General features: G+C 41.7%; 1 protein-coding gene across 1 annotated transcript in view; it reads right to left on the bottom strand.

The window, feature by feature from the left end:
- ZCCHC2 (zinc finger CCHC-type containing 2) overlaps nucleotides 1-14788 on the bottom strand; it is a 49639-nt gene that overhangs the window by 20591 nt on the left and 14260 nt on the right. The window contains exons 3-6 of the mRNA XM_033837817.2: nucleotides 12617-12693; nucleotides 10265-10336; nucleotides 7165-7277; nucleotides 1253-1347 (exon numbers count right to left, since the gene is read on the bottom strand). Coding sequence (XP_033693708.1) covers nucleotides 1253-1347; nucleotides 7165-7277; nucleotides 10265-10336; nucleotides 12617-12693 — 357 coding nt within the window. The remainder of the gene's footprint in view (nucleotides 1-1252; nucleotides 1348-7164; nucleotides 7278-10264; nucleotides 10337-12616; nucleotides 12694-14788) is intronic.

Here is a 14788-nt window from a genome sequence, read left to right as displayed (position 1 = left end):
ACAGGGAGACATGGCTTTGTTGAAAGCAGAAGGAAAGATTTGAAAAACAAGAAAAATACACAGCGACTTGCCACAGTGGCTGTGCTTAAAGTTAGCAGAAATTCTCCTAAAGCACACATCGATGTTACTGGCAAAATATTTGTTAAAAAAGGCAGCTAAGATAGACGTGTATAAAACTAAACTCAAGGTAGACCATGATGAATGCTGAAACATGCAGGCAAAACCAAACCACAGGAACATAAGAGAAATCTAGGGAATCCTCACGAGGTGTTATTTCAGTTGGGTCCTGAAACAGGTGTGATTTTAACAGACTGTAACAAAAGATGGGGTGCAGAACGAGCCAAGACCCTGGGACAGGAAAAGGCAGGGAGGGTGTCCTGAGTGGCTGCCAAGCCTGTGAGCCCGAGAGAGGCGAGAGGCGGCTCAAGGGGCTCACGGCAGGGCTTGAATTTCACAGCAAACGTTTAAGGTTCTAAATAGAGGATTAACAAATTGATCCCCGAGACAAGCCCAGGACAGGTTATAGTACAGTAAGAAACTAGAATCTGAGACAAGTGAGGCTTTGCACAGTCTGTGCATGAAAAAAAGACCTAACTAACAATGGGATTGGTGAGGAGGGGTAAAAAGGATGATGTCCTTTGTCTGGCATGACTTGGCCTTTAAATGACTGAATACAAAGAGGAAAAGTGAAAAGAGTAAGGCCAGAGTTTCCAGCCTAAGAGGCCGGGGAGGTCATTATGGGAACAGGGGCACATCATGAGAGGTTATCCATCATGCAAGCAGCACTGCAGCATCTCTACAACCTGTAAGCCAGATCTCCCAAGGAACTTGAGGATCCAGTATGCCCACGAGTTTGAGATACTTGGCCCTTGCCTTGGAATCAGTCTGTTTTGTGACATTAGCTTTTTTTTTTAAATTTTTTACTTTTTACTAGAGTGTAGCTGATTTACAGTGTTGTGTTAGTTTCTGCTGTACAGCAAAGTGAATCAGTCATATATATACATACATACACTCTTTTTTATATTCTTTTTGCATATAGGTCATTACTGTTTTGTCACATTAGCTGTTGTAAGTTATTTTCTTTAAAATTGCAGTGTAAAATTCACTAAAAACTACAAATGTTTCTAATTTTGTATGCCACTATTCCTTGACCTTAACTAAAGTGACAATCCCATACAAGATGGCATGGTAAAGCAAGAAATCCAAGCAAGGAAAAGGCCAAATTTCTACAGAGAAGCAGAGGGACACTTACTGAGGCTGTGTAGAGGGTCTGATGATATGGACTGAAAAAAGCTGTGTACTTTCTGATTCTGTAGAAAAGCTCGTGATGAAGTTGAAAATAGCTGCCTGCATATAAAAAGAAAAGACATTCATTAATTTCATGTACTATAAATCCACGAGATAGTTTAGATTGTAAACAAACCCAGTGGCAGTTTAATTCAGGTATAAAAAACTGTTTTCCTAAGGAAAAGAATATTATTTGCTAATGTATTTCCCATAGGAGGAAGTGAATAAAAGACTTATTTACAAGAATCTAATAAACAGGCTTATTTTTAATTTTATATAATCTAGTGGTAATGCTTCAATTCTAACCAACTATGTATTACTTCAGCCTTTTACCCAAGTGGTCCAATAGTCGCCTTTCTGCTCAGAAAAACAACTTCAGTTTCTTTACCCTTCTTCATAGGTGTTACTTTTCATCATTTGGGTGTACCATGAAGGCACCTTCCCACAGTCTGAAAGTAAGAGGTTCGGAAGTTCGGGATGCAGGAGTTCTGGAAACTACGAACGGAACGCAGCGGCCAAGTTAGTTACAAGTATTACTACAGACTAAGGTATGACTGATGATTCACCTCAATATGTATCATACCATAATTCTAAGCTGTTATCTTTAAAAAACAGCTTTCCTCATGCTTTACTAATGTCATTAGAAGATTCCAACTGGAGGTCTTCCCTACAAAAGGGACTCTGCAAAAAGGGGCATAGTTACAGCACAGTCTAATGCAAAGTTTACTTGGGATCTGAGTACCAGCTCAATCGCTTAAAAGCTGAATCACCCTAAACAAGCTATCTGGCCTTTCAGTTCCGATTTCTTCTTAGGGAATATACTAACATTCTTCAAGATTATGACACTCAAATAGTATACGCATATTAAACTGTCACCCTGCTCAACATCCAAACCCCCTTCCATTACTTTTGAACATTTTAAATGCTCATTTAAAAATTTAATTCTTAATGTCTCCCCAAGGTTTTGGACCTATCATTCAGATTAGTTATAAAATCATCAAAATACCATATCAAGAGATGACCCTTATGGACCAAAGTTGCCTTGTGCATTAGACAAAATTGCTTCTTGGTTCTCAAATGTGGAGGTAAATATTCAATAGGAAGACAAAGGGAGGAAATGAAGAGATGGAAGAGAAATTGAGATACAAAGTGTGGAGCTAATCTAAATTTCCAGGTCTGAACACATTACCTAAGGCTGAGGATTAAAATCCAAAGGCATCTACTGCCCAGTTACATTTACAAACCAAATTAACTGGTCAAAAGTACAGGCATATCCAGTATAGGAAAACCACACCTGAGATAAAGGCAGGGGCTTGGCTGGAATCAGACTCAAGTCAGGGTTCATTGCTGCATAACCACAAGATGGCAGTTATACCCAACTAGAACCCAAAGTGGCCATAAACTACTCAAGCAATCAAATAAGAAAAACAGGATTACATTTTTTGTTTGTTTGTTTTTGTGGTACATGGGCCTCTCACTGTTGTGGCCTCTCCCGTTGCGGAGCACAGGCTCCGGACGCGCAGGCTCAGCGGCCACGGCTCACGGGCCTAGCCGCTCCGCGGCATGTGGGATCTTCCCGGACCGGGGCACAAACCCGTGTCCCCTGCATCGGCAGGCGGACTCTCAACCACTGCGCCACCAGGGAAGCCCAGGATTACATTTTGACATAACAGAAGTCATCCAACCCCAAATGTACATTTCAGTGCCATACCTTCATTTTCCTAATTTACAGTGTACTTGGAAGTAAATGCAGTATGTCCTGTACCAATCCAATCTCCACTTCACTTATAAATTCATTACCTACCTCTCGCTTTCATTTCTGCCCCTCCTTTATAATTGCTACATTTCTTAAATGAATTATAGCGATACTAATCTAAAATTCACAAACTGAGAATAAGTGTCCTAAAATCCAATTAATGGTATTGAGACCACAGGCTAGCCATACAAAAGAATCAAAGATGTTTTTAAAAGGAAGTATTACGAAGAAAACATTTTAAAAATATAATTTTTGAAGAGAAAAAGTCTTTTCAAGCTGGACACAAAACCCTGAACCCGTAAGAGAAAAGACTGATAAATCCAACTACATAAAAATTTAAACCTTCTGCATGGTCAAGAAATGACAAACAGTGCTCCTTTCTTTTATCTAACAAATAACTCTTATAAATTAGTAATCAATAAAAAAGTGAAAGCGACTGAAAAATTCATTCACAGGAAAGTACAAATGGCCACTCAAATACAGATTAAAATGAGATACAGTCTTCCTTTTTGAGAGACTGGCAAAGATGAGAAGCTGAGAGTATTTATGTCTGCTGAGGTGTGGAGGAGATGCAAAAACAAGGCTTCTGAGGGTATAAAGTGCTACTGCCTCCTCAGAAGTAATCTGGAAGTACCGCATATTAAAAAATGCACACTGTACTTCTGACCAAAAATTCCAATTCCAGACATTTCTCTTACAGAGAAGTGTGTTAAGAAACATATATGTGGACAGTCACTGTAATATTCTTGTAGCTTTAAAATATTTAGGAAGAACCAAAACAGCCATAAAATACACTGATTAGTTTAATTATGGTACAACTAAAAATGGAACATTACGTAGCAAATAAAAAATGAGGCAGCAATCTTTTTTACATGTACTGATGCTTTACCATGTCCAATACATTTAATGAAAAGACTAAGTGGCAAAAAAGTGTGCAAAGGAGATTCATTTGCGCAAAGGAAATACACACAAATACACAAATTCAGGGATGTGTACGTGCACAGAAAATTTTTGGAAAGGTATGTAAGTTTTTAATGAAGGCCACTTCTAGTGAGTAGACTTGAAGAAAGGGATATTAGGGACTTTTCACATTACACCTTCCTTTGCATTCTCCATAAATAGCTTGAATAACATCTTTAGAGTAAAAAGGCTATACACATACACACACACACACACACACACACACACACACACACACGAGATCATATGAGGAGAATCCTAAAAGGTATAACAAGGAGTCCAACACATACTTCTTAATTGTGGTGTTGGCCAAGAGCCAAATTTCTGAAAGTGGCTCCTTGTGCAAGTATTTTTTTTCCCTCTGAAAACCTCAAACTTACGAAGTTGCAAATAAAGAGAATTTTCTTTCTAAACCATAAATAACTGACCTCTGCTGCCCCAACACCGGGTGAAACATGAGTATTCCTACAAAGACATTCTCCTACAATCAAAATCAGGACGTTAATACTGATAAATCGTGACCTCCTAACCCCCAGACACCAGTTAAATTTTGCCAATTGATCCCAAAGTATCCTTTTTACCACAAAGACCCAGTTCAGATCCTGTGCTGCATCCAGCTAGCCGTGCTATCTTCTCAGCCCTCCCTCAACTGTCCTGCCTTTAAGAGGACAGCGCAGATATTTTGTGGAATGATCACAATTTGGGTTTGTCTGCTGTTTCCTCGAGATTAGGTTCACAGCAGGAATATCACAGGAGTGAGGCAGTGCTCCTTCGGTGCTGCCTACTGTGTGGTAGGCGATCCTGAGTCAAGTTCACTCTCCTGGATCCAAGTAGCATCTGTCAGACTTCTCCACCCAGGGTTACTCTCCCTTCTTTAGAAGTAAGAAGCTCTGGGGAATGACTTTGACAATGTAAATGTCCTAGTCCTCAAACATTCAATCTATTCGTTTATTATTTATCTCAACATGGACCCATGGTTTCCTATTTTATTCAATGATACTGTTCTTATTTATTTTGATGTTCAATTTGCTCCAGATTTGACCAGTAGGAGCCCCTTCAAGCTAGCCTTTGTCCTGTGACCAAGCCAAACATTCCCTGAGCGCTTCCTTGCTCTCTGGCACGACGGGCTCATCTTGTATTTTTCCTCCTCCAGCCCTGCAATCAGCTTCTCCTCCAAGGAGCCCTAGCTCTGTTCAGTGGAGAACGGAGTTACAAGTCAAGCTCTGGATACCAGGGATGCCCACCACTACTGGGGTGTGGCTGCTTCCAGACCCTTTCAATGACCAGAGTCAGGGAACACACGTATACACACACAACCACATTTATTTCTGTATCTACCTATATATACTGAAAATCATGAGTCTGCACCGGTATCTTCAATTCCAATGAGACACTCCACGGTTCATTCTGGTTTTCTCCTTTCCATACCATAACTCTCTTCTCCAACAGAGAAACTTGGTTCTCATGATTCTTAATATATACCCTAACTAGGCCCATCCCCCTGTAGTAAGCTTATCTGTCTCTCACTGTCACTGCTTCTCCCTTCGGAGCCCTGAGCATGCGCCCTCCTGACCCCGTCTGGGCCCCACGCCCTGCCGGGCCACCTGTCATGTGTGCACCCTCTGGAACATTAGGCCACGCCTCCCACCACCATGCGGGGGGGGGGGGGGGATGACTTCCCTCCCCAGAGGCTGTCACCCAGCGCAGACACCAGGCTCGCGCTGCCACCCCCCACCCCCGTATCACAGCTGCACAAGCCCCTCCTGAGCCACCTGTATGTGTGGGGGCCTGGGAGCGCGCCACCCTCTAAGGCGTGCTCTGCGGACCACGCGCCTCCAGCAGCCTAGAATCCCAGCACTGCGCTCACCCCAGAGCTGTGCGGCATGACTCTGCCCTTTGACAGGCTCCCCAGGGATGCACACGCCCACCGATGCTTGAGCAGCAGCACAGGGGACTCGAGTTCAGCCAACTCTTCCTCACCCAACCCCACCCCATCTCAGCCCTGGAATGCTCTCTGTGCCCACCCCCAAGAGACCCAGCCCCTCCCACTTCTCCTCGGCCTTCTCTGGACCCTCCCACTGTGCCCTCTGGGATGCCCGCCCTTCAGTGAATGGGCTGGTGCCTTCTGACTCTAAAATCCCGCCGGCCCGGCCCGCTTTCCTCACAGCCCATTGTGCGCCGGGCTGCGCGGGACGGGCGCTCCCCTGAGGCTGCTCCCCGGCCACTCCACGTCTGGCTCCAGCCTCCAGGTCGCTCTTCAGTCCCTCCACGCCTTCCATCGTGCTCGCGCTCGTAGGGGGGCCTCGAATCGGACCCTCCAGCTCTCTGCTCCGCTGCCTTTTCCCAGTCACTCCCTCCATCTCCTCTCTGGTTTCCCTCATTTGCTTCCAAATCACACCCTAGATCTTGTCCTACAATGAAAATACCCTCCCTCCCGGATTTCTGCTTCTGTCCCCAGCCCCACCCCATCCTGAGAATACTCAGGGGGCCTGGGGGCAGCAGGAGGGTCACTGCATGAAAAGGCTTGCACCTCTGCCTCAGCAAGTCTTCCTCCCAGGCTGGGCCGCTTAGCTTCAGAGGGCAGATCAGTCTCACCTAAGCCCCGACTCTAAGCCACATATGCGCCAACACTGCTTTCACTTATTTTACTCATTAATAACTGCGAGTTTCCAGTATAACAGCATTTGTTTCCTTGGCCGTTATTCCTTAGTTTCTCTCTCCTAAAGGGGGGCCCTCAGAGAGGGATGAGCGCCAACAATGACCAAAACCACACTGCAAACCTCGGCTGCCCTTCACTTTCCCACCCATTAGCCTAATCTTACTCAGCAACTTAAATCCAAAACCATCTCCAAAGTTGAGCTCTTGGACAAGGGCCTCTTCCAATAAATATTTTATGGTGAAAATAAGAGGTTTCACTGAATATCTGCATACTTCAGAAATGATTTTTATGATAACAGACAGCTGAAAAGTACAAGGATATGAGAAATTCGTTTGGTGTCTACTACTAGCCTAGATCTAAATAACACAAGGATAAAAAGTCCATTCTGAAAAGTACTCCAGAGGAGGAATCTCTGTGATCTCCCCTAGAACTCCATCCTCAGCCCCGGGACGGCCATGGCCCAGCCTGTGAGGCTGCCGGGGAGGTGCCAGTAAACTGTTACCTCAGGATGGGCTCCAGGTCAGGGTGCCGCCATTCTTCCCTCTTCAATGAGCCCTGATTCAGGGCTCTTAAGATGGTCTTGTCAAAAGTCTCCGAGGACAACTCCTTTGGAAGCTAGGAAAGAAAAACGGCACGACCAACGTTAAGTTTCTCACTTACTGACAAATATGTCACACACCAGAGGCACAAAAGGAAGATGAATGCCTCCTACTCAGAAATCATCCCAAAGCAGTTCCTTTTCTAAATCTTCCCGAAAAGCGGCACTGCACAGGGCACCGCGGGGTCCCGAGGGAAGGGGAGGGGCCGAGGGTGCCGGCAGCACTAAGCCTGCTCTGGGCCCGCCGGCACTCCCCTCCCATCCCAGGACACCGCACCAAGGTTCTTTAGTGAAATGGAGCCTTTTGCAGGGCACAGGGAGTATTATTTTTGTCCTCAAATAGTATTCTGAAAACTGCGATCTCCGCCTTTGTAGTTATCACTTTTGTGCCTTCTGTATCACGTGTGAACCTCAGGCCATGTCAGACTGTCAACGCTACACACCAAATAAAGACCTGGGTGTGAAAGATGGGGTGAACACTCAGAATCTTACATAAAAAGATGAATTGGAGGTTTAGTAACCTTTTCCTCAGTGTGATGGAGGTGGCCTCAGAGCCATGTACAAGAAATCACAAAAAAATCATCAGTTGACCAAGAAAATTTTTTAATTAAATAAAATGACTTAAAACTTTGTTTTTATTAACTAGTTTACCTATTAAAATGCCTAATAAATTGATCCCTTATAAAACTAATTTTCCAAGTCTTTCAAGAAGTCAAAGTTTTAAATTTGACTTTTGATAACTAGTCTTTGCAATTAACTTGTGAACTGCAGTCACTTTCACTAAAATTAAGAATAGAACCATTAACACATTTATCTAAGGTGCCACAGGAATATAACAATCTATACAAATTTGTCCGTTTACATATTAATGTTTAATTGGAGAACCCAAAGTAAGTATTCTTCTGACAAATAAGCATTTTGAGTCAACAATTCAGAAATGGAAAATTTAACAAAGGTAGCGTAAGTATTACTATTTTAGGCACAGTAAGACTATGGAATCAAGATGTTATCACAGAATGAAGCTCTTCCTGGCCCTTTTATTAACGTGGTAAGGTCAAACACTCCGCTGGCATTCCACACACCCACTGTGTAAATCACATCCTCAGACCACAAACAGGAAGAAACATGTTCTGGATCTACACATTTTTCCAAACAAGGAAATGACCATTCATTTCAGTATTTATACTTTGACGTTATCATTTTAATACAGATTTAGAACATTAGGCATATATCACATTACCCATTTTAAACACAATTTCTCCTGAATATCTGTACACAGCCAAAACCAGCTTCAGTGGAGAAGCTTATTTCAACTACCGAATGACTGATGGCTCTTCTAAACACAGGAAGGTGAGAATATATTCATTTTCACCTGGTCAGTGACTGCTCACGTGACTGGGCAGAGTGCGGATATGCAGCCAGTGGAATTTGCAAACTGATTTATTTTCAAGTGCTTTTACCTTCAATATCCAGGGACTACTTCCAGTCCTAGAGGAAGGCATATTCGCTAAAAATACATGTCTCTTCTATACCAGTCACTCGAACTTTCTCACCTGCCTGGTCTTTGTTCCAGCATACCCAGTCCCCCACCTCCGGGGCCCCGGCTCAGCCACAGCACAAGCTCAGCGTGCTGGAAGGCATTCACACCTCGGTACAAGTTCTTCTTTAAAAACACTGAGGCCTGACGGATAACCATCTACAAAATCTCATTACAATTTGGTTTTTGCAACTCTCCTCATTAATGCATTCATTCATTGAGTCAACATATAGTTCAAACTCCGACCCTGTCCTAAGTACTGTTTCTGGCACTGTGGATACAGCAGTGAGGATGAAACAAGAACCCTGCCTTCATGGAGCTTCCTTTCTGGCAAGGAGAAACAACACAGGTGCCAGACACAGCCGTCAAGGAGCAGCAGGGGAAGGAGGCCAGGATGTGGAGGACAGAGAGGCTACTACTGATATGGAAAAAAGGATTGGAAAGCACTGACCTCAAACTCACTACAGCAAACTCACTGACCCTTCTCACTATAGCAAACTTTAGGTGCAGTTCAACAGCCTCCACAGAAGTTAAAGACTGTTAGTATGTACAGGTTGTCAAGCAGACAGCTTATGATCTTACCTTTTGTAGATGATTTTAAAAGGAAGATGAAAAGGAAAAGAGACATATGGTAAACTTGAAAGGATATTTCATAATCAGCAATTCATTCCTAGAAGTATGCTAGTTGCCAATTATTTCATATAACCTGATAAGGCATTGGTCCTACGAAAAAACCACTATATTCAGATGTTGGCTAAGTAGGGGGACCATTAATTACTGTGATTCTGAAGAGCAAATTATTTATTTCGGGCTGCATTTTTTTTAAAAAAACACCTAAGCCTTTAGAGAAATTCTGTGACTGAAAAATGAAATCTGTCAAGACAAACAGTAGATAAAGTTTAGGGAAACCCAGAGGAGAGACCCTGTCGGGCGCCAGGCGCAGAGTCACCAACAATATACATCTCAGCAAGGAACCAGGAATAAGGTTCCCCCCCCCTTTTTTTTTTAATGTGGAAAACCATCAATTCCTTATATTGGTAATGTAAGGTAACAAAATCTATGTTTAGAATAACATGACATTTTCTACATCAATGTTCATGAAGAGTTGTAAGCCAGCCTCTATATACACGCTTTAATTTTCCTGGTGTTTGTTTTGGTACTAAGGTTTTTGGATTCTGTATACCAGCAGTCCCCAACCTTTTTGGCACCAAGGACCGGTTTCGTGGAAGACAATTCTTCCATGGACCGGGGCGGGGGGTCGTGGGATGGGATGGTTCAGGCAGTGATGCCAGCGATGGGGTGCAATGGGGAGCGGCAGGGGAAGCTTCGCTCACCGCCACTCACTTCCTGCTGCACGGCCAGCTCCTAACAGGCCGAGGACCGCTACCTGCCCACTGCCCGGGGGTTGGGGACCCCTGCTGTATATCACATAAAAATCGTTTTAACAAAAAAAATCTATACTTTTACCTTCAGCAGAAATTCCTGTAGTTCTTGGTGGGTTTTTGTTACTGTTGTGACTGAAAGATCAGACCAATTTACCTGATTTAAAAAAAAAAACACGTTATACAGTTATTTCTTAGGCAGGAACTGACTGGAAAAAAGCCATGTGTAAAACAAATGACCTTACTTTAACTTTATCAAGATTAACAATTAGAAATATAAAAATCTGGTATTGTCATAATTTCTTCAAAACTGTTAAAATTAACTGTATATTGACATTCTACTTTAAAAAATTTTAATAACTCCTTTCAAAGTGCATGGTTCATCAAAACAAGCTGTCTTCTAAAAATGTGACTATACTTTAGTAATTTTTCAGAAAGGGAAATGTCTTACGTTCCTCTTGGTGACATTGTAGGGACTCTAAAATGACACTTCGACAGCACAGATCTATGCCCCAAGAAAAAAGAAAAACTCGATCTCCTGGAACTTTAATTAAATATACATTCTTAAGAGAAATACCAAGTTTACTGCCCGCCCTTCTTTGGTAGTACTGTATTGCATTTTTATGGGGACTTATGGTTTATGAAAAGATTTCATCTTTATCTTAATGCTTTACAATCCTATTAACGTAGATGGGGCAGACATGACTACCTCTGTTTTCAGATGGAGAAACTAAAACTCAAAAAGGCTAACTTACTTAGATTCAACTCTAGGTAAGCAGAAGAGCCAGAACTAAAATCTATTACCCACCTACTTCTTGGATACCTTTTAACTCAGTGGACTCGATGGTAACCCACTAATAATTTCTACTTCACAATTATTTGAGCTGAGTGAATACTTGAACTATGCTAATACATAAGCCTTACCAACCAATCATGCCACAGTTAACCAGATACTTAAGAATACATACAAAAGTTTATCTAGCAACCCTCAAACAAATATCCTTATTAAGTGACACATCTTTTAAATGATTTTTAATTACTCAAATGTTTGTTGAGCAGCTACTTGTGTCAGACACTGTTCTTATGAAAGGATACAGGAGTGGACAAGACAGTGAAGCCTCTGCTGGCTGAGGTCAGAGTCTAGTGCAGGAGTCAGATTAGAGCCAATGAATGTACAAGGAGTTCCATCAGTGATCAGTGCTCCAAAGAAAACGAGCTGGGCATGCAGCAGGAGCTGGGAGAAGCACGTCAGAGGGGTGCCAAGAAAAGCCTCAGAGTAGGGGCCGTCGAGCCTGTGTGTGACCTGAAGGGACGTCAGCTGTGCCAGGGTCTGGGGGAATATCGTTCCAGAGCCAGAGGACAACGAAGGCCTTAAGGAAGGAATGCGCTTAGAGCTCCAGCAACAAAAGGAGAGCTGGTCTAACTGAATGACGAGAGCAGGGGGGCTTGTGTTAAACGTCACAAAACGTAGGTGAAACATGGAGATAAGGACTTAAAATTTGAAAACTGAGAATATTTCTCACAGAAGAAGGCAGAAGCCAGAGTCCTGAAACTCCAACTAATGTACTAAGCAAGTCAGATATGGCGAGATGCAGAGGATGAAGATTCCTGCTCTCTATGAGATGACAGCCTTCTGGAAAGAAAAATCATGTAACCCAAATTAAGAATCTGGGAAAGGGATGATGGTGGTACACCTGGGATGAATGAAAAAACATTCTGCTGGAGGATCAGAAATGACTTTGTGAGGCAAGTACAGCTAACGTTGGGCAAGCAACACCTTTGGGTAGGAAGTGAAGTGAGGATGCACAGAAACACAGCGTCCTTCCATGTGGCTTCAAGGCGTGGGCAGTCCCACATCAGAAGAAAGTGCTTGACAGCAAAGCCCGAGCAGGGAGGAAGGAAGATGCCAACACGGAATGCACATCATAGTCAACAGGCAAAAAAGGAGCGGCGGGGACTAACAGAGCTGGGCTCTGCAGTTAATCAGAAAGCTGTGTGAAGGACAGAATGACAGCAGAGCAATTAGAGATAAGAAAAGCCAACAAAGGCCAGAAAATAAAAGCCTTGGAGAAAGAAGAGGAGGAGAAAAATACCAGGAAAAGACAATGCCTGTGATCTTGATTTTTAAAAATACTGGTGAATGTTTACTTTCACTTTTTAAAGATATATCTTACACCTTAAATCTAAGGCTCTTATTTCTTTTTAATAAAACTGTCAGAGTAACTTTAATGTGATACAATTTTTAACACTTGGCAAACCATGCAGTATATACTGAAAACAGTACATTCCCTTAATTCAGACAAACACAGACATGGGTATAGCTTCCCTTAAATTGGCAAACCTGCCATTAAGTTGTTCCAAAGATCAATTTTCATTCTTTCCAAAAGATCATTTAACATAGTATGAGATATCTTTTTGGGTGATGAGAGTAGCTTACTTTGAAGGTGTACTCCCAATATTTGTCAGCCCTTTTTCTCTGGACTCCTTTCAACATTATCTTCTCAATGTGTACAGCTGAAAGAAAGAAAACATGCTGACTTGTTCTACAGAGACTAGATACATATTTCAGTTACCCAACCTGACAAAGCCAAACGATTAAGCTATTTATCTTCATCTTTACTACTAGCCTTAATCATGAAATAAAACAAAAAAAACCCAGAAGCACAGCAATGTGCTGTCCATCCATGAAGTAATTTGTTTCTATATCCACTAAGCATGCTGAATGGCTGAAGTCATTTCAAGCACTCTGCTAAGCACCAAAGATAAATAATAAAAGGCGCCTGCAGTGAAGATTATTTTTCTAGATGAAATCTTCAGAACTGTTAATTCAAATTACCACAAATACAGCACTTTAGAGTCATTCAGTTATTTATGCATATTAGGTGTAAACTAGAAAATGTTTTTTGGTTTTTTATAAATTGGGGGGGAAAAACCCTTCAAAAGTAATATGAACTGGTAAAAATTTCCTTCCAATTGAGAATTTAAAAATTGGTTTTTTCGAATGTGACCCTTAATATCATATAACAGTAACACAAACATAACATTATAATAAACTATGATGGTTCACTGTAGCAACATTTTTCACAATTTATTATACAGATAAAATAGTGATTATAAATTACATTAATGGCTTAAGAACAATTACTCTGAATTGAACTAGATAAGATGGTCAGCTTACTCGTGAAGTAATAAGCAAAAGTGCAAATCCCCAAACTACTCATTTCATACATCCTTCAGTAAAAGTTATCACCTTAGCAAGTAAATCTCTTTACAAATTGAAAAGAGCCAGTCTACTAAGCATAATATAAGGACTTAAGGGGGAAAAAAAAAAAAGATTGTTGCTCACAGTGTAAGTAGAAGAAATAGTCATGAAGATGATAAAGGTCACAGGGAAGAAGTTAGGAAAGTGACTCAACAGAAGGTCACTGTTGGATTCAGGGGACAGGAGATGGAGAAGAAAAGGGAAGGACTCACTCTGCCTTAAAAGAATAAGTTAAAATAGGCGAAGTAGAATATACAAAGTAACAAAAGTATACAGGAAGAATTAAGATTGCTGTAGATCACAGAAGGTGGGCACTGAGAAAGCAGGAAACGTAAGATTACAGAAATTTGCTGGTAAACAGGTATAATAAACTAAGGAGATACCATTACCAGTATTTTGTGTTAACTTTCCAAATGTATAATGTTTGGTGGCCTGCTTCTGGACCAATTTCCCTTGGTGGGTGAGAAATGTTGAGAATGGGACAAAAGAAAATCTCAGAAGCCAGGTTAGAAGCCTTCAACTGCTCACAACTGCTGCAGTATGATAAAAGCCAAAGTGGGGAAGTGAGAGAGTCTGCTGTTTCCAAAAGCTGTTCTATTAAATCATGTGAAGGATGATGCTATTAAATAAAAACCACCTGAACTAATCAATGTTCCAAAATATGAAGCAGCTTTACTTCTAGGGAAGGGGACCACTGGGGCAGTGTGGGTACGGGAACACGGCTATGGCTTCAGCCTTGATTTCAAGTTATACCTGCTGTGATCTATCAGAATCAAGATGAGGAAAACAAAGGAGTATGTGGTGAGGAATGGCTGATAACGGGAGATCCCCTAACCCTCATAAATTAAAACTGAAAAGCATGGACTGTGTACATTTGTTTACAAATTAAGAATAAAGGAAAAACCATCTATGAGTACGTTACAGTTAATTGTTACCTTTTTGATGTAGTCTTTATGGTTTTTTTTTTAATATCTTTACTTTTTTTAAAAAAAGGACCTTCACGGCAAAACCAAACTCTGCTCTAGGTTACTGGTAGGCTCACTGAGCCTGGCTGAAGCAGTTCATTCATGATTCGAGTAGTTTAATAGTCTTGAATAGAAGTGGTAATTCTGTAAACATTTTCTAAACATTAAACATTCACACCTATTTTTCCTCCGTGAGGAAAAATGCATTACACGAAAGGATTATTACTGGAATTAAAAGGAAGCAAAACGACATCAATTCAAAGCTGTTATAACTGAGTGTGATGCTAACTGTACATCCTTCACCCTTCCAAGACCACCCAAGTGGCAGTCAACATTTGCCATTTCAAATTTCCCTCAATACAGGTTAACGGACTCCCCAGAT

The sequence above is a fragment of the Tursiops truncatus genome, chromosome 13 (assembly GCF_011762595.2).
Source record: "Tursiops truncatus isolate mTurTru1 chromosome 13, mTurTru1.mat.Y, whole genome shotgun sequence".
NCBI classification, from domain to species: Eukaryota; Metazoa; Chordata; class Mammalia; order Artiodactyla; family Delphinidae; genus Tursiops; species Tursiops truncatus.
The sequence above is the reverse complement of the archived record's forward strand: the minus strand, read 5'-3'. Positions and strand labels throughout refer to the sequence as shown.